Raw genomic sequence first — 22073 nt, forward strand, 5'->3', positions numbered from 1 at the left:
GACAATGAGAGCAGCATGCAGCCCTCCCTCTGGTGGATCTTGATTTGCAGTTAGAATGAGAGATGCAAGATGGAGGACTTACTTCCTAGATGTTGACGACGGTGTATTCCCCCAGCAGCACTTCAATGAAGGCGGTCAATGCTTCTTCAATTTCTTTCTCCTCCGTTCTCCAATTGGAGAATTTCCGTAGCCACTCGTCCAGGTCGAGGACGTGCATCATTTTCAGCGTTGTAAACTAGAGGTTTTTGAGAAGCCCTCCTCCGTGGGGGCACCAAATGACAAGCGCAAGCGCAAAACGGACCCCAGTGGCCTCTATGCCAGGACTGTGCACGCAGAGTGAACAGGGGGCACCACCTAGCTTTGAGCGGCTAGGACATGGACAGCAGCGGTACAAATAACATTAATCACAGCACACCATAGAGAGAGAGAGAGAGTAGACGTAGATGATGAAAATCCCTTGGGATGTGAGGGAAAACTTGATTCAAAGTGGTAGTAACTTAGTTTCGGCGAGATGGAGACCGTGGTGATAGAGAGAGAGAGAGAGAGAGAGAGAGAGAGAGAGAGAGAGAGAGAGAGAGAGAGAGAGAGAGAGAGAGAGACTATAGTGCATTCTCTAGGAAAAATTCCATATGCACGGAGATCCTACTCTTGTGTGTAGCGACCCTTGGAGTCAGTGTGTGTACATGGCTTCCTTCTCAAGTGCTTACCCCCCAATAGTGACTTCTCAGTGCTCTTTTATAGGTCCAGGCTTGCTTAGTTTAGGATAATATGATTAGGTTTAGGCCCTAATCAGGAGAGACAAAGGAAGGAGCCAGGTCCCGGATGGTTAACCCTTGCTTTGTTTTAGGAGAATTTTAAAATGATATCTCCTAGGTGGGCCTTTGTGACCATCACCTAGAGAGAGGTGACAATATACAAATGGTTTTTTTTTACAAGGTTTTGGCTTGTAAATGGAAAAATAGATTACCCTACGGATGTTTGCTGCGGAGATGCGTCGTGGACAAAATGCCGGTGAATAGAGGGCTTTGCAGGTGCATCGATGTAGCACGTTTGTCACTTTCGGGGCCGGTGAATGATGGCAGGCTTTGCTGGTGCATTGATGTAGCGCGTTTGTCACTTTTGGGGACGTCCGGGGCATGCCTTTGATGTCATTTCTTGATTCGTCGTCGCCATCACGTGATTTGGTCATCCTTTTTCGTTGTTTTGGACATCGATTGTCGAGCTTCTTCGATTTTTTTTCTTGTACGTGCGTATGGCCTGTGTGTGTTTGGTCGAATGTGTGAGTGTGCTCATGTGTGCAGTGACTGTATATGTGTGTATGTGCACGTGCTTGTGAGTGTGTGTAAATGTGTGGGTGTATGTAATTGTGTGTATGTGCTTGTAAGTGTGTGAGTGTGTATGTGCATGGTAAAAGAGAGAGAGATACTTCTTAACACAGAACAGGAGAGAGAGAGAGAGAGAGAGAGAGAGAGAGAGAGACCATGGAAGAGATAGAGATGGAGAGAGTGTGTGAGGGAGGGAGAGAGAGAGAGAGAGAGAGAGAGAGTGTGCGTGTGTGTGTGTGTGTGTGTGTGAGTGTGTGTGTGTGTACGTGTGTGTGTGTGTGTCTGTGTGTGTGTGTGTGAGTGTGTGTGTGTGTGTGTGTGTATGGAGAGTGTGGGAATGTGTGTGTGTGTGTGTGTGTGTGTGTATGGAGAGTGTGGGAATGTGTGTGTGTGTGTGTGTGTGTGTGTGTGTGTGTGTGTGTGTGTGTGTGTGTGTGTGTGTGTGAGAGAGAGAGAGAGAGAGAGAGAGAGAGAGAGAGAGAGTGAACGAGGGTGAGAGAGAGAGAGAGAGAGAGAGAGAGAGAGAGAGAGAGAGAGAGAGAGCGGGTGAGGGAGTGTGTGTGGGTGGGTGTGTGTGTATGTGTGTGGTAGCTCTATTCCCCTTACACCACATGATCACAAGCAGTAGATGCCTAAGGCAAGGTATAAAACCGCCACCAAGCCATGTGTCCAACATTCGTTTAATACTTACCTTATTGTGCCAACCAAGAGATGAAAGCTCAATGTAGAACTTACAGCAAAAATTTCAACAAAACCAGTAGCGAAGCAAGCAAGGGTAGAAAAAAACCTGAGAAACCTGAGTGGTGAGCTCCATAGCTCCCTTTGTGAAGCAAGCAATAAAAAAACACCACAAAACAACCTTGGCTAAGTGAGGGGCAGAGATGCGCCCTCACCTATTTAAATAGTGGAAGGAGGAGGGACTGCCAGTCCTCTGAGTGGGAGCCATAAGTGAGTCGGGCGCCTTCCTGGAGAATGTGTGTGTGTGTGTGTGGTAGCTCTATTCGGCGCACAGATACCCATGAGTGGGGAGATACACAGCAAAGATGGAGAGGCCGCCTTCACGATGTAATAATGAAGTAGAATACAGTCATGCTCGGCCACGCCAGAGAAGGAGATCTTTTCATAAGATCCTTAGTTTTTAATAAGAAGGGCTATGCCCCATGGTCTTGCTAAAAAGTAGTGGTATTTTAAGTGGTAATCCTAGCTGTTTATGGGCTAGAACAAGGTGGGTGGGTGGGGGCGGGGGGGGGGGGGGGGAGAAGAGAGGGAGGTTTTGTTTTGAAAGACAACAAGAATACTATAGTACCACAGTGTGTGTGTGTGTGTGTGTGTGTGTGTGTGTGTGTAAGTAATGAGAGAGAGAGAGAGAGAGACTTTTCCTGATGCTACCGACAAGAACGAGGAAGAGAGAGAGAGAGAGAGAGAGAGAGAGAGAGAGAGAGAGCAGGTGAGGGAGTGTGTGCGGGCATGTGTATATGGAACGAGAGAGAGAGAGAGAGAGAGAGAGAGAGAGAGATTCTGCTGCCTATAGCCGATAATGGATGAGAGAGAGAGAGAGAGAGAGAGAGAGAGAGAGAGAGAGGGTGGCAGCCCCTGGCTGGTGACGAACGAGAGAGAGAGAGAGAGAGAGAGAGAGAGAGAGAGAGAGAGAGAGAGAGAGAGAGAGAGAAAGAGAGTCTTTGGCCGCTTGCAGACGAACGAGAGAGAGAGGGGGGTGGCAATAATGGAGGAGAGAGAGGGTGGGAGATAATGGAGGAGAGTATATCCATGGATTTTATCTTTGGATTACCCAAGTCTATCCATGGGAATACAAGAATATGGACAATATCGACAAGTTTAGCAAGCAAGCACACTTTATTCCTATCAAAAAAACTATTAAGTCACACCAAATGGCAACCCTCTTCATAGCCCAAATTTTCAAATACCATGGATTGCCAACATCCATCGTGTCAGATAGAGATCCTAGAATGACCATTAATTTTTGGAAAGGTCTCTTTGAAAATCTAGGTACAAGATTGAATTTCTCTTCGGCGTACCACCCACAAACGGATGGCCAAAGTGCAATAGCCAATCTTACGATTCTCGATCTACTAAAGACTTACGTTAGCGAAGTAGATCAACGCTCATAATGGAAAAAGTACTTACCCTTTGTAGAGTATGCGTACAATAATATTGTCCATACTACTACAGGTAAGGCACCTTTTGATATCATAGAGGGAAGACATAAAAGTCCCTTGCTACTTAAAGTACATGGGAAGATCTTTGCTGCTGATGAGTATAGTTGTGACCTACAAGAATCTTTCCAAAAGATTAAGGAGTCTATATCCATATCTCAACAAAGGCAAAAAGCTACTGTTGATAAGAACAAAAGGGCTTTAACATTCAAAGAAAATGATTGGGTCTTACTCAAGTTTCCCAAGGCTCGATTAAGGCAAACGACGGACAAAAATCCTACGGGCCACCAAAAGTATTATGCTAAACTAGCGAAAAGATACTATAGTCCTTTTCAAATCTTGAAGCCAATCAATGACATGGCTTATCAACGCAAGTTTCCCAGCCATTGGCTCATACACAATGCTTTTCATGTGAGCTTACTTAAGCCCTACAAAGGAGAGCCACCAAAATAACCAATTATTGAGGACCCACCAGAAATCGAAGACCAAGAAGAGATGCTACAACCTGAAGCTATCCTTCAGCATGAGGACAAGGTACTACAACATGCTAAGATTATCCGACGGCAACTTATTAAGTTTAAAAATTATCCTTTTGAAGATGCTAGATGGATGCAAGGAATACAACTTAAGGATAGTATGAACCTTGTCGATGCTTACAATGCTACATTAGAGTGAGCAAATGTACATGTTTTTTTTTAAATGATAAATCTTTTTGTCTTATAAGAGTAATTCTCTTTTTATTGTGCACAAATTTAAGTAGTATGCATGCTTACAATCATGTTTGTGATAATGAAGTCTCTCAAACACCAAGTAGAATTTGTCACTCTACTTTGGGAGAATGAAATGGACTCAAGAGTAGACATGCTTGCGGCAACTAAGTCTCCCAAGCCCCAAATGGATTAGTCATCCATCTTAAAATGATGTTGTAGGGTAAAAAGGGATCCTCTATGAGCTAAGAAACATCGACTAATGACTAAGGCTTTATCTCTTCTACCTCATAGTCGAGGACGACTATGATTTCAAGAGAGAGGTAATGTCATAAAATCTAATATCGAACCAACCCAAATGATTTTCGCATGTTGAGCTGATCATTTAATGTGGGAGAATAAATGAGAACAAGGATTAGAATATAGACATGTGCTTATGGATCTATCTCAACACGGGGCCAAGGTTAAAGGGGTCCAAATGGGCGATGGTATGTCAAAGAGCAAGGCTAACTAATGGAATTTAAAGCCCTTAGGGTTAGCTTCATTAAAGACCTCCAAAGGTTAGTGTTAAATGTTCTTTGACCTTAGGCAAGCTAGGGTTGTGCTTGAGGTGGGAACCCGGCCCAAGTTTGAGGTGCTTGTCGTGCTTGCTGACTAAGGTGTTTAAGGTGCTTGAGGTGCTTAATGACTAAGGTGTTAAGGTGCTCCATGACTAAGGTTCTTGGGGGATTAAGGTGTTTCAAAAAGTCAAACTAGATCCCTACTCAAGGGGGGGTGAGCCCTCATTGTAGGGGCATGAGAGAGAACATACACACCCTCACACAAGGCAAGCCTATTCTAAAGAAGCAACAAGGATACATATCAAGTTTCTCTCCATGTTGCCCTCATGGTGTGCCTAAAGCCTATTGGTTGGCCTCTCAAGGGATCCAATGATAATTTAGCTAATTAAACTAATTGTTTATGCATTTATCAAGTCCTCTCTCTCAAAGGGGAAAGAGGGACACTTGTCTCAAGGTTAGCATGGTTGCTTGATATACACTATACATGTGATTGTTTAGGCTTGTAGGGGTCCAATCAACTTCCAGCATGAGCTACAAGGGAGGGATCGACCAAAGCAAGCTGCGGGTGTGCTTGGGGGGTATACTCTCTGTCACACACACTCACATGCTCATTCTTGCTTGGCAAAGTGCAAGAGCTCCATCTCCTTCTCCAATCTTTTTGAGAAGTTGAGAGCCTACACCGACACTCTTGGCTATGGAATGCAAATCCAACCAAGAGCCATGCTTCAATGCTTAAGCTTGTCAAATTCTTCTTCAGCATTATTATGCTATTATGCTATGCTATGCAAGAAGAGTGATGACAAGTGAGGAGCTACTCTTTCTCGTATGTTACTTCTTCTTCCTCTTCCCTACCCTCATTCCCCGCTAGCTCTCTCCACCTTTGAAGGTGTTTGAGGCTTTGAGACTAAAGTCGGGGATGGTTAATGCTTTTACAAAGTTTATGTTATGCTCGTGATGCATGAAGCTTTCCATCTTCATTGCATCACCTAGGTCACACGGAACACAAAGATTGTATTGTACCAAATCTCTCTTGATGGGAGAATCTGTAATACAAAAGCCTATTGGAGGTGGGACCGGCTCCACATAAATCCGGTCCTCAACTGTTGTCATGTTCTCTAATTGTCTCTCTTGCAAAAGTATTGTTCATGCCAAGTTAATTAAATATAATGGTTGTGTTGCTACCGCTAATTAAGTTCACCCTTTATGTTCTCAAAGTAGTCTCATCAAAATGCTCACTACAATTCTCTTAATTTCGCTATTCTAAATGATCATAGGCCATTTCCATTACACCTCCATTGCATGTTGGAAAGAGCAAGATCTTTTTTAGCAACCAATTCAAAAAAAGGAGAGCATTAAAAATCTCTCGGTTTTGAGTGAAAATTTTAAAGTATTTACCGGTTTTTACTCTAAAATCCTCCAAATTTGGCCAGTTCCCATAAGGTGACCATCCAAACTAGCTGCAACCGGCATCTACTGAAGATTAGCTTTAATTCAGGTTTTCTTGAAATCGTCAGGACATACTACGTCCTTCTTTCGAAATTTTGCTTCAAATTCAGGCTCCGTTAGACAGCAGCCTCAGCATTGTGCCCTTGGTGCCCTTCCTCCAGCCAGCTTCTCAGCTCTTCTCGTGCAGTTAGTGATGGTTATCCCGCTCTTTCTTTTACCTTCTCTCTTGCCATTTGCTTTGGCAACCCATCTGCAAAGCAATGACACCCTCTTGTGTGTGTCTGTGTTAGAAACCGTATGTGAGTGCAGAGTGTGTGCAAGTGTATATGTAGCATGCGTGCACAGGAAGAGCGAAGAGCAAGCATGGATGGGAAGGGGGGTGAGGCATTCAAGCATTCAGTCGCCTCAAGTGGTCATGTTGCAGCTCTAACAACAACTACAACAAACCACTCACCAGTTTTTTGACTTTTTTGTGATAGGAAGGGGGTGGAATCATGCAACCCAGCTTGCCAGCCAATGCCTTAACCATACGGGGTCTCACTTGCCTTCCTCCCTACATTGGTATGCTTGACTGTGGGATGTAGACCAAAATTCCCGGTTGTGTATCACTCTCACTGCTCAGACATGGCCGGCTCAGCTCGACCAGAACACAGGCAACTCCAGCAACCTCACCATCCCAATAGACAATAAAACGGAAGGCTACATCTTAATTGATACCTACAGCCCAATGTCTCAGCGGACACAATGTGCAAAGCAGGCAACCTGTCGCACAGATCTAGAAGGCACAAACTTGTGTCCGATGAAGCTCCCCATGGTCAGCACACGAGTCAGGCACTCCTGCTGCTGCTTCAGGTGCAAGCACTTCAAGGTTCTAAAAGTTCAGCTCAAAGCCGTTGGCACGCCACACTTGTGAGTGCAGCTCAATGTAGGAGGTCACCTTCCTCAAGGTCCTCCTAGCTGGTGCAGGAGAGTCTTTAAAAGTGCAGGTAGGCAGTGGGAGGTATGCAGCGAGCTGGGTGAGCTGCACTATAGTCTCTGCATCTACTCTTAACAGCTAACCACGCTGCACTGGCAAGTTTTCCAAAAGGATGTGAGAAGATACATGCAGTGGCCAACGTGCATCCATGAGGGCTTACCGAACAGTGGGGGACGCATTCACCATGGCAAGTTGGAGGCGTGCTGAAGGGCCAGGGCTGTCAATCAGCTGAGAGCGGGCGGGCTCGAGGGGATGTATCCTTTACCTCACCGGTGGCCACTATTCACACCCTCGTGGCCCGCCCTGCAGCCAGGCCTACATTTCATGATAGAAAGTAGTCAGGCAGGAGCTTGTATTTGTCGTAGCGTGTAAATGAGAGTAGCTAAGCCATTAGTTCAGATTTATATTATAATTAGATTTAGATAGTTACTATACGTGATTAATTCATGTCATTTAGCCATTAGTTCAGATTTAGACTATAATTTAGATTTAGATAGATAGGATACCTAATTAAATCTTGTTCGTTTGAAGCATGAAGCACAACCATTTTGCAAAGACTACTCTCTGCCAAGAGGATAATAAATCGCTTTTGAAAGAGGATTCACCAGGACAATTATTTGGATATTCAGTGCACAAAATAATCCAAAACAAGTAAAGTTACAGATCCTTCACGACTAAGCAAAGACAACATAAGAAGGCCGCTCTCAACAACGTTAATCACACCTTGTTTGAACCTTCCCGCTCCAATCCATTAATCATGGAGATAAAGATAATTGACAGAATATAAGTCCTACATATAAGAATCCACCTTACATTGGAAACTCTCGAAGGAGACTATAGAGATGAATGTCTGAGGATGGAGGCAAACAAAAGAAATTTAAGAAATTCACAATGGACAACTGATAATGTTTGCTTAATCGTTCCAGGCAAAAACATCTAAAACCCTGTAACAGATAAAACCCTGTAACATAAGCATCATTTAGAAACAAAACAAAAAGATCGAAACCCTTCATGAGCCTTGTTCATGTGAGTTGTGTAAAGGTTCAAAACACCATGCATACCCATCTTACAACTTGAAAACAGTATGTACCATCTACAACCATATTAAACACAAGGCCTGCAAATAAAACTATAAAGAATATAGGTGAGACAAGTGCAGCACTTTTTTAGCTGCCATATTGGCAAGATGCAAGGCAACCAACTCAACATTTGCAAAACCATTTGATTGCTACACTAGTTTCTTTGCCATAAGCTGTAGAATTACATACAGGTGGAAAGGCCCCCCTAAAAGGCATTGAATTGAGCTCTTCATCCTTGCCCTCTGACCATAAATACATATAACAGCCCATATGCACTTAAAAAAGTCACACTGAGTAAGAAACTGGCTATGGCCCTCCCGCCATTGGTCTACATCAAGTCCATGGCCCACAATTTGCAGCATAGGGACACCATTGAGGTACAAGCATGAGCGTGATACCATTAGCACCTCATGAGAGACGTATACATGATAAACCCTTCCATATCAATCATTAAAACTAAAGCCCCCACACACAAGGGACAGGCAACCATTGTAGCAGCCTTATACAGGGACAACTCCAACAAAGTATACATCTACACGGCCAATGCAATCGGAGCTCAAGATAACAATCTCTTACAAAGCCCTTTTACACAAAATATAGCAGGGCCCTGCTCCAAAAAGTAGACCCAATCACATACCTGTACTGACCCCTTGTCTGTACAAGACATGATGTATGCTTGCAATCAAGCAACTCGCGAATTCACCGTCCCTGATCCTTTGCCCTTGGTGGGATTGTGAAACTGCAGGTTTGTGCTCAAGCAACAGAGGCGTTGGACACAACCACTTCTAATTCTTTGTTTTTCATGTGCTCAGGGGGGACTGGATAATCGCCAGAAAAGCATGCATCACAGAAGGTGGGTGCTTCTTCTCCAAGTACTTGTCTCAGCCGTTCGAGAGGTAAAAAAGCAAGAGAGTCAGCTCCAATGAACTTCCTCGTCTCCTCAATGCTTAATCTGTTTGATATGAGTTCTCCACTACTTGGAGTATCAACCCCATAATAACAAGACCCTATTATCGGCGGGCTTGCAATGCGCATATGTACCTCAGCTGCACCAGCCTCTTTAATCAACCTCACAATCTTTGATGAAGTGGTACCTCTCACAATAGAGTCATCCACAACAACGACCCGCTTCCCTTCCAGTACTCCCTTCACAGGGGCCAGCTTAAGCTTCACCCCAAAATCTCTGATTTTTTGCGAGGGTTCAATGAACGTTCTTCCCACATAATGAGATCGAATGAGTCCTTGCTGAAAGGGAACCCCTGATTTGGCAGAGTAACCAAGAGCAGCCACCACACCAGAATCAGGCACAGCAATAACAACATCGCAATCTACAGGAGCCTCATCCGCCAAAATCTCCCCAAATGCATAACGCGACTGGTACACAGAGCGCCCAAACACAATAGAATTGGGCAATGCAAAGTAAATATGCTCAAATATGCATGCCTTGCGTTGTCTATGAGGCAGCAAACATAATGAGCTGATTCCATCTTTATCGACAACAATAACCTCACTAGGATTTACCTCTCTCTCATAGGTGGCCTCTATGAGATCCAATGCACATGTCTCAGATGCAAAAACCACTGCACCATTCTTTCTGCGCCCCATCACCAAAGGGCGAAACCCATAGGGATCACGAACAGCCACAAGCTTGTCTTCTGTTAGAAAGATTAAAGAGTAGGCACCTTCAAGCTGCTCGCAGGCATTTACAATTCTTTGCAAGAAAGGTCGAGATTTGGAGATAGCGATAAGATGGAGAACAACCTCTGTGTCAGAGCAAGTATTGAAGATAGAGCCATTCTCCTCTAATGCTGCTCTCAAAGAGTGATAATTGACAATATTGCCATTGTGAGCAACAGCAAGGGACCCAAACCGGTAGCCTGCAACAAAGGGCTGCACGTTCTTGAGAGCCGATGCGCCTGCAGTAGAGTATCGTACATGACCGATAGAAGAAGTGCCTGGCAGCTCATTCAGCTTGGATTCATCGAAAACCTCAGAGACAAGCCCCATGCCAGTGATGGCTCGAAGTGATCCATTATTGGAGGTAACAATGCCAGCACCTTCTTGTCCTCTGTGTTGTAGAGCATGAAGGGCAAGGTAGCAGAGCCTGCTTGCTTCACTGTCACCAAATATACCGACCACGCCGCACTCTTCTTGCCATGAATCAGTGCCACCCACCTCATCGCCATGGCCAACCGTATCCTCTACCCCCGCACGAAAACCTTCGAATCTCCTCTCCATGGGATTCTCTGCACCAAGTGAAGCACAGCATTTCTCGCTGGCATTTGTTACCTGCGTTGATGGCTCATTACGATGGACCCAGCTATGCCTCAATACGTCAGAGGTCCCCGCGCCAAAAGAAACTCTGAAACTCTTCCGCCCTCGTAGCGCCCCAGCAAGAAGAAGGTCTGCTCGGCTTGTCGAGGAAGACAACGGGTGATGCTGTTGTTGCAAGGTCACCATGCTTCTTAAGCCAGAGTCCAGTAAAATCAAAATTGTTGTGTGGTATGCCCTAAAGTTCGTTTTCTGTTGTTTTGTCCAGTAAAATCACAATTGTTATGTGGTATGCCCTAAAGTTTGTATTCGTTTTCTGTTGTTTTGTTCTAGGTTTGAAGGATTTTTTGGCTTTGTAAAACACAAACCGTCACTTTTACAAACGTCACTTTTACAAACCGTCACTACCGTGCATATGGTGGCACTGCTTGTTGTTAGAGATAGAGATAGATAGATTGAATTATCGTCCACAGAAGTCATATATGACCCATGGGACCAAAGCAAAACATTACAACGGTTCCTTCTAAGTGAAGATGATCGTGATACATATCAGTTACGGACTGTGGGTCCATTCGAAAGGTTAGGGAAAAGAAAAACCTAAGGAGAAGGGCTATTTTGGGGGTTCGAAACTCTTGGATGATGGCTTTGCCACCTCAATATACTGCCCATTTACCTTGCTTGCGCGCTTCATGCATCTTCTCGAGCTCACTTGCTTTACTCTTGAGTTGATTTGTGGCCAGTTCCTCAGCGATCCATAAGCTTTTACCCTTGAGAAGTCAGGATTGGAATAGCAGCTTCATCTGCTCGTCTTTGTCCTTGAAAGTGAGAATGCAATGCTCCGCTGGCACATGCCTATGTGTGTCATTGATCCAAGAGACTGTTTCGGGCTTGATGTGGATAGGTTGAAGAATGTCATTGAGCTTGTCGATTGCTTCTTCAAGGGTGTCCTCACTAGTGCACCATGGCGGGTGGAGTCCGCCAATCCTGACCTTCAAGCTAAGAGATTCTTGTAGTCAGCTTTCTTGTAAGACCGCCTGTATCTTGGTGTCAATCTTTTCGTGTGTTGCCTCATGGTTTTTCTTTTGAGTTGCTCGGTGAGGGTAGTTGCAACTTCGTGGGCTTTTGCAAGTAGATCTTGGCTCTCTACTTCTTACGCATCTTCAAGCTTGCATAGACGTTGTTTGAGTAGCTCGTTCTCTCTTATGGGTTCTTGGATCTGAACTTCAAGGGCTGTGATTCTCGATTATTGGCGGGCGACAGGATCTTTCCTTGGTGCTGTTGCCACTGCAAGAAAACTCTTGTGGGAAACGGGAGTACCAAAGGAAGCCATCGATGCCAAAACCTTCTCAAAAGCTGTTCTTGTTGGGGTACTTGAGATGAATGCCTATATAGCTTAAACTGTGTGGTGAGATCAAGGGCTTATTGTCATGGTTCATAAAACGGCCAAATGTAATGCTTGCTGCATATCCTCCTTCAAAAAAAATCCATCTTTTGCTTACTACGAGCAAGGAGTGCTTACTACTTACAGCTTATTGCAGGCAGGTATGAGACGAGCTGGGTGCCACGAGCAGATCTTTTGAGAGAGAGAGAGAGAGAGAGAGAGAGAGAGAGAGATGCGCAAGCGCTATTTTTATTGCAGAGCAATGATATTTTATTACGAAGCCTAAAAAATGTGTACAAGATTTGATAGGCACCACGCCTAAATACTACCTGCAGTGCCAACAAGCCATAGTGAAGAAGGGAATTGGGCATACATCTGTTGATGTGAAGTCAATAAGATTTAGTTTAAAAGAAAGTTAGTCATACATTGATGTGAAGTATTGACTGATTGAAATTTCCTGTGATATTTTAATTTGTAAAAGTGTTCTTTCATTTTAGAGCTTCTTTCACACTAAATCCATTTCATTGAAGTGTTTTAAAATGCCAAAATGACTCTTGTCGTTTTTCAATAAATTTTTTAGTTCCTCCTTGTAAAGCAAACAATTTATGAGATAGAGGGTTGATTCCTTGTCAAAATGAGAAAGAAATTTAGATATTATTGATAACTTTTAGCTTTTAGCTAAAAAATCACCAAAATTTAAAACCTCATTACTTAAAAATATATAAAATACCTACAATAGTTTTAAAATATATAATTTTTATAATGTCATGTGTGTAATTCCTTTTAATGGGCATTTATGTTGTAAGAGGGAAAATATGTTGTAAAGCCTATTGTTCTTGATATTATAAATATAGGTACTTTTTGGTGGTCAAAGCTCTTTTTAAAAATTGGGTTAGTGCCAATGAGTGCTAACTCAGTTGATAGAGCAAGAGCCTCTTGTGTCTAAGGTCTTTGGTTCAAACCCCCTTGACACCTCGTGTGACATGCATCCCTTCAGGGATGTCTCCCTAGTCCATATGATGGGTTGGCCGACCTTATCGGGTTGGGATGCTCCACCTTACACAGTCGGGTGTGTGAGCTTAATACAAAGTTGTGATTGAAGGTCAATTATAGTTAAAGTCAAGTAAAATACGCATCTTAGGAGCTCCAATCTAGTAGCTTAATAAAGTCTAATTTTGAATGCTATCATGCATTATTGTTGGAAATTGTGAGGTTACAAGTTTACACAACCATCCATGCGAGTTGGTATCAAGATATTAGCTACATTTAATTGATTTTTGCAATTTTTTTGATGTTATGCCGAACAACCTCAATTATTTTTATTATAAGTATTATTTAAATAGAACCCATGTATAAATGATATGATGTAAGTGGGGGAATATATTATTTTGAATGCTATCATGCATTATTGTTGGAAATTGTGAGCATTTTTTGTGAGTGCTTTTTTGGAATCTAACAAAAAGATCCCTCTCAATCCTCTCCCTCCATCTTCTCTCTCTCTCTCTCTCTCTCAATTTTGGTGAGCATTTTTTGTGAGTGCTTTTTTGGAATCTAACGAAAAGATCCCTCTCAATCCTCTCTCTCTCTCTCTCTCTCTCTCTCTCTCTCTCTCTCTCTCTCTCTCTCTCTCTCTCAATTTTTGAAACATTAGTACATAAGGAAAGAGTTGTGGGGTTTAAATAAAAAATACAATTTACAAAATAAAAAACCTTTTCATAATACCAAAAGAACAAAATACGAAGGGTTTAGTGTTATGGAATTGATATTTTATTATTTGTTGCATTTGACAGGTGGAAAAGACTGGGACCGAGCTAGGCCTATGCGAATGAAAGTATATACATTGTACATTTAATTATTCAAGTGCTCTTTTATGAGCTTTGGCCATTTATGACCGGCCGGCCAATTTGTAACCAATTTGACCATTCAAGAAATCTATATAACAAATACGTGCAAGAGGGAAATGGTCACTCTTGCACGGGGGGAGATTGCACCCAGTGCTCGTGTCTATTCTTCTCTCCTCTTCTCTTATCTCTCGCCATGCCGACGTAGCACTCCACTTTAAGAGGTGCGCCTGCAGGCTTCTTTTCTCTCTCTACCGCTCTATGTCTGTAACATTTAATGGCCTAATAACTTGTGTGTAGCGGAAATGAGCATGAACATAGTGGGCATTTCATTAGAATAGATTCCTAATGAGAATTACAAGAGTGCTTGGGTGGAGAGAGCAACAAAAAGAATAACACCTAGTTAGATAGCATCGACAATACTTTCAAAAGAGAGAGAAATTAAGCTAATGACAACAGTTGAGAACCGGATTTGCATGGAGCCGGTCCCCCCTCCAAAAGGCTTTGTATTATGGTTTCTCCCATCAAGAGAGACATTGTACAATACAATTCTTTGTGTTCCTTCAAGACTAGCTAGTGCAATGAAGATGAAAGCTTCATGCACTAACCAAAACACTTAACAAACACAACTTTAATTTTCCCCGTTCTCAGACCCAAGACCTCACACACCTTCGAAGATGGTGAGAGCTAGCAGGGTATGAGAGTAGATTGAGAGGAAGAAGGAGTATCTTACGAGAAAGATGTACATCTCCTCACATAATCACTCATATTAGCATAGCTTTAGCTTAGTAATTAGCTTGGTAGAGGAGATGAGCATGCATTGAAGCTTGGCTCTTGGTTGGATTTGCATCACATGCCAAGAGTGTGTTGATGTAGGCTTCTATCTCACAAGCTTGGAGTAGGTGATGAGTTCTCCATTAAAGCTTGGAAAGAGATAGTCTTCTCTTTCTTCACACATGAGATTGTGTGAGTGTGTGTGTGTGATAATCCTTGCAAAAATCAGCCCCCTCTCTCTCTTGGGCGAGCCCCCTTGCTATTTGCTCTTCCTGCAGCCTCATTGGCCCTCCCCAAGTCAAGCCAATCACAATTAAGCAACATAAGTGATAGCCTTCTGACATGTGTCCCCCTTTCCCCTTTTGTGAGAGCTTTAGGTAATTAAATAATTAAACTAAACTCGCATTGGACCCCTTTGCCTCCCTGGCCAATAGGAATCAGGCAAGCCATGGGGCTCCTGAATGCTCATTGGACCCCTTGGGAGACTGCCCAATAGTCTTCTAGGAGACTTAATTCTCATTGGTTTCTTTTATTAAATGTTTTTAAATTAATTAAACTAGATTTACTCTAGCTTAATTCTCATTGGTCCACTTCAAGGGTCATCCAATAGGAATTGGGCACACCTTGTGGGCATCTGGGCTAGGGAGCTGACATGCGTCCCTAATTCCCTTTGTGTAAAGGGGCTTGTGTGTATGTGTGTGGCTTTCTCTCTCATCCCCTAGAAGAAGGGCTCGCCCACTCCCATGTAGGGATGTGCAAAGACTTTTAGGGCACACACAAAGCATCCAATTTTCCCTAGGGTTGACCTTTGGACACTACCTTTGAATTTTGGAACCTTAGCATTTTGAAAGTCTTAATGGGCTGAACCTTAGGGTCTTTTTAGCCCATTGTTGCACATGGCTCTTTTGCAGATGGCCCCCCCTTTGGATCCCTATTTTCCCTCCTTTGGATGCCTATTGTGGCCGGTCTACTAGCTTAACCAATATTCTAGCTTTTTCTCCCCTGGCACTTCCCCACATTAAATGATCAGTTTAATATGAGAAAATCATTTAGGAGAATTAGATATTGATTATTATGACAATGTCTCTCTATCTGTTCGAGTACGGCGTTGTATATGCGCTATGGGTTTGTGCCAGGTATGCCGATTCGTGCTTTCATGGATTGCAACATGTTATTTACGTATTTTGCAAGGCAACCATGCCTTCCGTTTGTTAAGTATGGAGCTTGATTTACCCTTGTAATTTTCTGTGGTAAAAGCGCACATTTATAAGGACCCCATTATGAGGAGAAGCCATCGTGCGTGAAGGAAAATCACTGACCGAAAACCAAAATTTTCACGGATAAGAATCAGCGGCAACTTTAAAGGCCTCGGGGGTGGAGGCCCCCGAGACTTTTTTTTTCGCCGGAATATTATGGCCGGACGGCGGCCGGAAAGTGGTCAGAAAACAACCGGTCGGTTGGCCGGTGGCCGATAGTCAATGGCCGATGGACGGTGGTCAGAAGTCAATGGCCGATGGCTGGTGGTCGGAAGTCAATGGCCGGTGGCCGGTGGCCGAATTCAAAAGCGGACTTGTCTTCTCAAGGGCGGCCACACATGGGCGGATTGAAGGGTCCGATTTGGACTTATTCGCACAAGGGCGGCTACACATGGCTGTCTCTCATAAGAGAGGGCAGCCCTTTTGGCCTATAAAAGGAGGCCATTTCTACACAAATTTCATAGTGTGTGAAGTTGATGCAACAAGGTGAGTGTGAGGTGGTGAGAGTGAAGCAAGGCGGGAGCTCCATTAAGAGTATAATCCCTTTGTAAACTACTTCTTGTTTTGAAGTACTAAAGCCATTGAGTGGCTGCTTTTCCGTGGACGTAGCCCACATTGGGTGAACCACGTATATCGTGTGTACTCTCTCTCTCTCTCTCTCTCTCTCTCTCTCTCTCTCTCTACTCTATAATCTCGTGTATGTAAATCTGTCTCTCTCCATTAAGTAATCTACTCAATTATCTATTTAGCTACGTCTTATTTCCTAACAACTGGTATCAGAGCAAGGTTTGCTCGTAGCTAAATTATCTCAAGGAAAGGATTCCTTGAATTGTGTGGGAGTTATGGCGGAGGAAGGGAAGCTCAAGATTGAGAAGTTCAACGGCAAAAACTACCAACATTGGAAGATGCAGACTGAAGACTATCTCTACCAGAAGGACCTCTATTTGCCACTAGGCGGTCTTGCGAAGAAGCCCGCAACAATGGCAGATGAAGCATGGATTGTCCTTGATCGAAAGGCACTGGGAACAATCCGGTTAAGCTTGGCGTCAACGGTGGCCTTCAATGTTTCGGAGATGAAGACCACGGAGGACTTGATGAAGTCACTTGACGACTTCTACGAGAAACCATCGGCATTCAATAAGGTATTTCTTATGAAGCGCTTGTTCAATCTAAAGATGGCAGAGAATGGTTCAGTTGCAGAACACCTAAATGACTTTAACACAAACATAAGTCAACTTCGATCAGTGAAAATCAATTTCGATGACGAAGTGCGAGCTCTCCTTATACTATCATCTCTACTGGATAGTTGGGACAGCCTTGTGATGGCTGTAAGTAATTTTATCTCTGGCACAAATACTCTTAAGTTTGATGATGTTGTGGGTGTTCTCCTAAGCGAGGAAATGCGAAGGAGAAGCACAGGAGAATCATCAAGTGCTGCACTATCAGTGGAAACAAGAGGAAGGCTTAAGGAGAGGTTCAAAAACCAAAAGGGTCGTGATCGCTCAAGGCAGAGCAAGTCACGCACAAAGTCAGTTCTTGAATGTTGGAACTGCGGCAAGAAGGGCCACGTCAAGAAGGATTGCTGGTCCAAGAAGAAGAAGGAGACAGAGTCTCAAGACAACAAGCCAACATCGGAGGCCAATGTGGTAGGTAAAGTAGAGCAAGATGCTCTAATTCTCTCATTAGACAATGTGTCTAATTCCTGGATAGTAGACTCCGGGGCTTCATTCCATGCGACACCACACAAACAACATTTCCAAGACTACACCAAAGGTAATTTTGGGTATGTATACTTGGGAGATGATGAAGCTTGTGAGATTGTCGGCAAAGGTACAGTTTCTGTCAAAACTGCTAACGGAAATGAATGGAATCTTAAAGATGTTAGGCATGTTCCTTCTCTTCGCAAAAATTTGATCTCTACAGGATAATTGGACGATGAAGGTCACAACATTGCATTCGGAAACAAACGGTGGAAGATCTCAAAGGGATCTTTGGTGGTTGCCAAGGGTGAAAAAGTCGGTACACTTTACTTGTGTACTATTAGCACGCAACCTTCAGCTTGTGCAGCAACTACAGAAGTTGACAGTGCGGTGTGGTACTACCGACTTGGGCATATGAGTGCCAAAGGAATGCAAATCCTTCAAACAAAGAAGCTTCTACCAGGTTTGAAAGAAGTGGACTTAGAGTTCTGTGAAGATTGTGTTTATGGTAAACAAAAGAGGGTAAAATTTCAAAAATCAGGAAATGAAAGAAAAAATAAAAAACTTGAGTTGGTTCATTCTGATGTTTGGGGTCCTGCAAGTACACCATCACTTGGTGGCTCATTGTACTATGTAACATTCATAGACGATGTGACTAGAAAAACATGGGTTTATGTCATGAAGAATAAATCCGATTTTTTTTCCATATTTCAAAGGTGGAAAGCCTTTGTGGAGAATGAAACAGGTACCAAGGTTAAATGCCTCAGATCCGACAATGGAGGCGAATATTGCAGCCAAGCTTTTGAAAGCTTTTGTGCTAGCAATGGCATTCGGAGGCAAAGGACAACCCCAAGGACACCTCAACAAAATGGGATTTCGGAAAGGATGAACAGGACAATCATGGAACGAGCACGAAGCATGCGGCTACATGCAGGCCTACCGCTTGAGCTTTGGGCGGAAGCTGTAAGTACGTCTGTGTACTTAATCAATCGGTCACCCTCAACGGCATTGGATGGGGGAGTTCCAGAAGAGGCATGGACAGGTAAACCGGTGAATTATGCATTTCTCAAAGTGTTTGGGTGTGAGGCTTTCATGCACATAGATAGAAGCCTAAGATCAAAGTTAGATGCAAAGTCCAAAAAGTGTTTCTTCATTGGCTATGGAGAAGGAGACTTTGGGTATCGCCTATGGAATCCTGAAGATGGTAAAATCTTAAGGAGTAGGGATGTAATTTTTAACGAACAAAATATGTACAAAGATTACCTGGAAAGAAAACAAACAAAAGAAACAGGTGATGAGTACATGGAGCTTGAGGACGGTGAAGACTCAAGGACTGCAAACGGTGACAATGTGCAACAACGTCAACCAAATGAGGAGCCTCAACCTATTCCCCGAAGATCTACAAGAGCAAGTAGACCTCTAGAAAGGTTTGTTCCTTCCTTCAACCATCTCTTGATCTCAGATTCTGGAGAGCCGGAATCATATGAAGAAGCTATGCAACATGAATCCAAAGAAGAATGGACGAAGAGCATGCAAGTGGAGATGGACTCACTACATCGCAACCAAACATGGGAGTTGGTTAAGTTGCCTAAAGGTAAGCGGGCACTTCAAAACAAATGGGTGTACAAGCTAAAGGAAGAAGAAGGTGGGAAGAAAAGGTACAAGTCTAAGCTTGTGGTTAAAGTTTTTTCTCAAAAAAAAGGTATTGACTTCAATGAAATATTTTCTCCTGTTGTAAAAATGAACTCAATTAGGCTTGTCTTAAGCCTTGTGGCTGCTCATGATCTAAATCTCGAGCAAATGGATGTAAATACGGCATTCCCTCACGGTGACTTAGAGGAGGAAATCTACATGCTTCAACCAAAGGGGTATGAAGTAAAAGGTAAGGAGAAAATGGTTTGCAGATTAAAGAAGAGTTTGTATGGTTTAAAGCAAACATCAAGACAATGGTACTTGAAGTTTGATCGATGGATGTTGGATCATGGATTCACAAGATGCAACTCGGATCACTGCATCTACACGGAGAATTTGGGAGATGGAAAATTCATCATCCTAATGTTGTATGTTGATGACATGTTGATTGCAAGTGCTAACATGCAGGACATCAAAGACCTAAAAGAGGAGCTGTCCAAATCTTTTTCAATGAAAGATTTAGGTGCTGCAAAGAGGATACTTGGTATGAAAATATCAAGGGACAGGACGAAGAAGACAATAAAGCTATCTCAAGAAGATTACATCAAGAAGGTACTAGAAAGGTTTGCAATGCAAAATGCAAAACCAGTTTCTACACCTTTGGCTGGTCATTTTAAACTAACGAAGGATATGTGTCCAAAGACACAAGAGGAGATAGCCTATATGTCTAAAGTTCCATATTGTGCAGCGGTAGGTTCTCTAATGTATGCTATGGTCTGGACAAGGCCAGACATTGCACATGTAGTGGGAGTTGTGAGTAGGTTCATGGACAACCCAGGTAAAGAGCATTGGCAAGCTGTGAAGTGGATACTTAGGTATCTAAAAAGGACAACAACAAATGCTTTGTATTTTGGAGGAACTGATATTTTTCTAGAAGGGTATGCTGATGCAGATATGGCAGGTGACAAAGATACTCGAAGGAGCACTACTGGCTATGTGTTCACGGTTGGAGGCACAGCAGTAAGCTGGGCTTCAAAGCTGCAGAAAGTGGTTTCACTTTCTACCACGGAAGCAGAGTATGTAGCAATGACGGAGGCAAGCAAAGAAATTATGTGGCTTCACAGATTCTTAGAAGAGCTTGGATTCAAACAAGACAATTGTGTCTTGTACAGTGATAGCCAAAGCGCTATCCATCTTGCGAAGAACTCAGCCTTTCATTCAAGGACAAAGCACATTGAGGTGAGATATCACTTCATACGCACTCTTTTGGAAGAGGGACAACTAAAGCTAGGAAAGGTGCATACAATTGAAAATCCTGCAGACATGTTTACAAAGGTGGTCAACAAGGAGAAGTTGAGCTTTTGCTCATCTTCAATCGGCATTCAAGGATAAGAAGCCAGAATGGAAAGCAGTCACAGGTTTGGTTTGGAGATCAGTCTCCAAGTGGGAGATTGTTCAGTATGGAGCCTGATTTACCCTTGTAATTTTCTGTGGTAAAAGCGCACATTTGTAAGGCCCCCATTATGAGGAGAAGCCATCGTGCGTGAAGGAAAATCACTGACCGAAAACCAAAATTTTCACGGATAAGAATCAGTGGCAACTTTAAAGGCCTCGGGGGCGGAGGTCCCCGAGACTTTTTTTTCGCCGGAATATTCTTATTCGCCGGAATATTATGGCCGGACGGCGGCCGGAAAGTGGTCGAAAAACAACCGGTCGGTTGGCCGGTGGCCGGTAGTCAATGGCCGATGGACGGTGGTCAGAAGTCAATGGCCGATGGCTGGTGGTCGGAAGTCAATGGCCGGTGGCCGGTGGCCGAATTCAAAAGCGGACTTGTCTTCTCAAGGGCGGCCACACATGGGCGGATTGAAGGGTCCGATTTGAACTTATTCGCACAAGGGCGGCTACACATGGCTGTCTCTCATAAGAGAGGGCAGCCCTTTTGGCCTATAAAAGGAGGCCATTTCTACACACATTTCATAGTGTGTGAAGTTGATGCAACAAGGTGAGTGTGAGGTGGTGAGAGTGAAGCAAGGCGGGAGCTCCATTAAGGGTATAATCCCTTTGTAAACTACTTCTTGTTTTGAAGTACTAAAGCCATTGAGTGGCTGCTTTTCCGTGGACGTAGCCCACATTGGGTGAACCACGTATATCGTGTGTACTCTCTCTCTCTCTCTCTCTACTCTATAATCTCGTGTATGTAAATCTGTCTCTCTCCATTAAGTAATCTACTCAATTATCTATTTAGCTACGTCTTATTTCCTAACACCGTTTGTAGCATTTAGGGTGTAGGACGAGAGAGGGGACGGTTTAACACATCCATAAAGACAGAGCTACATATGTTCTTTTGGAATGCTTGTCCATGTATTCACATATGTACCATAAAGTAGCAATAGTAGAAACATTATTTGTGATGCATAATAACAACACAATCTTTCTCATAGTGTGTATGTTGCCACCACTTGCTATAATGGGATGTGACTAATAGTTATTTATTATAGCTGACAAGTGGCAAAGGCATGCTTGGTTTATGGACTATGCTAGAGAATAGCAACTATATGGATATCTTATCATTAAAATACTCTTTATGAACTATAGTCGTTTTATGTCCAGACAGATATTTCTAATCATTTTGAGCATTGATGAATCCATCAATAAATACGTGCAAGAAGAAAATGCTCACTCTTGCATGAGGGGAGATTGCACTCAATGCCATATGTTCATCTTCTCACTTCTCACCTCTCTTTGTGACGTACATGTGTAGAACTCCGCTCTAGGATGTACACCTGTACGTGCTTTCATGCTCTATCTTGCTCTCTATATCTCTCAGATCAGTCTTGCTCTGGATTATGTCTTATTATGAACTTTTAGGTATGCATATCTATCAATATGTCATTTGCAGTAAGCTATTGGGTATATTTTGTAGGGACCCCACATTATCGTTGTTGCATTGG

At 43.3% G+C, this 22073-nt stretch overlaps 1 protein-coding gene across 1 annotated transcript; it reads right to left on the bottom strand.

Moving 5' to 3' along the window:
- Positions 1-8381: 8381 nt before the first annotated feature.
- On the bottom strand, positions 8382-10774 carry LOC147460409 (amidophosphoribosyltransferase, chloroplastic-like). The gene has a single exon (XM_086511486.1). It carries the CDS (start codon positions 10725-10727, stop codon positions 9021-9023), a length of 1707 nt encoding a protein of 568 aa, XP_086367612.1. The 5' UTR covers positions 10728-10774; the 3' UTR covers positions 8382-9020.
- Positions 10775-22073: the final 11299 nt, after the last annotated feature.

This window comes from Adiantum capillus-veneris, chromosome 4, assembly GCF_014529385.1.
Source record: "Adiantum capillus-veneris isolate H3 chromosome 4, ASM1452938v2, whole genome shotgun sequence".
NCBI lineage: Eukaryota > Viridiplantae > Streptophyta > Polypodiopsida > Polypodiales > Pteridaceae > Adiantum > Adiantum capillus-veneris.

Excerpts from the sequence above, each read along its gene's own strand:
- LOC147460409 (XM_086511486.1), bottom strand. The coding sequence starts at position 10,727 with ATGGTGACCTTGCAACAACAGCATCACCCGTTGTCTTCCTCGACAAGC.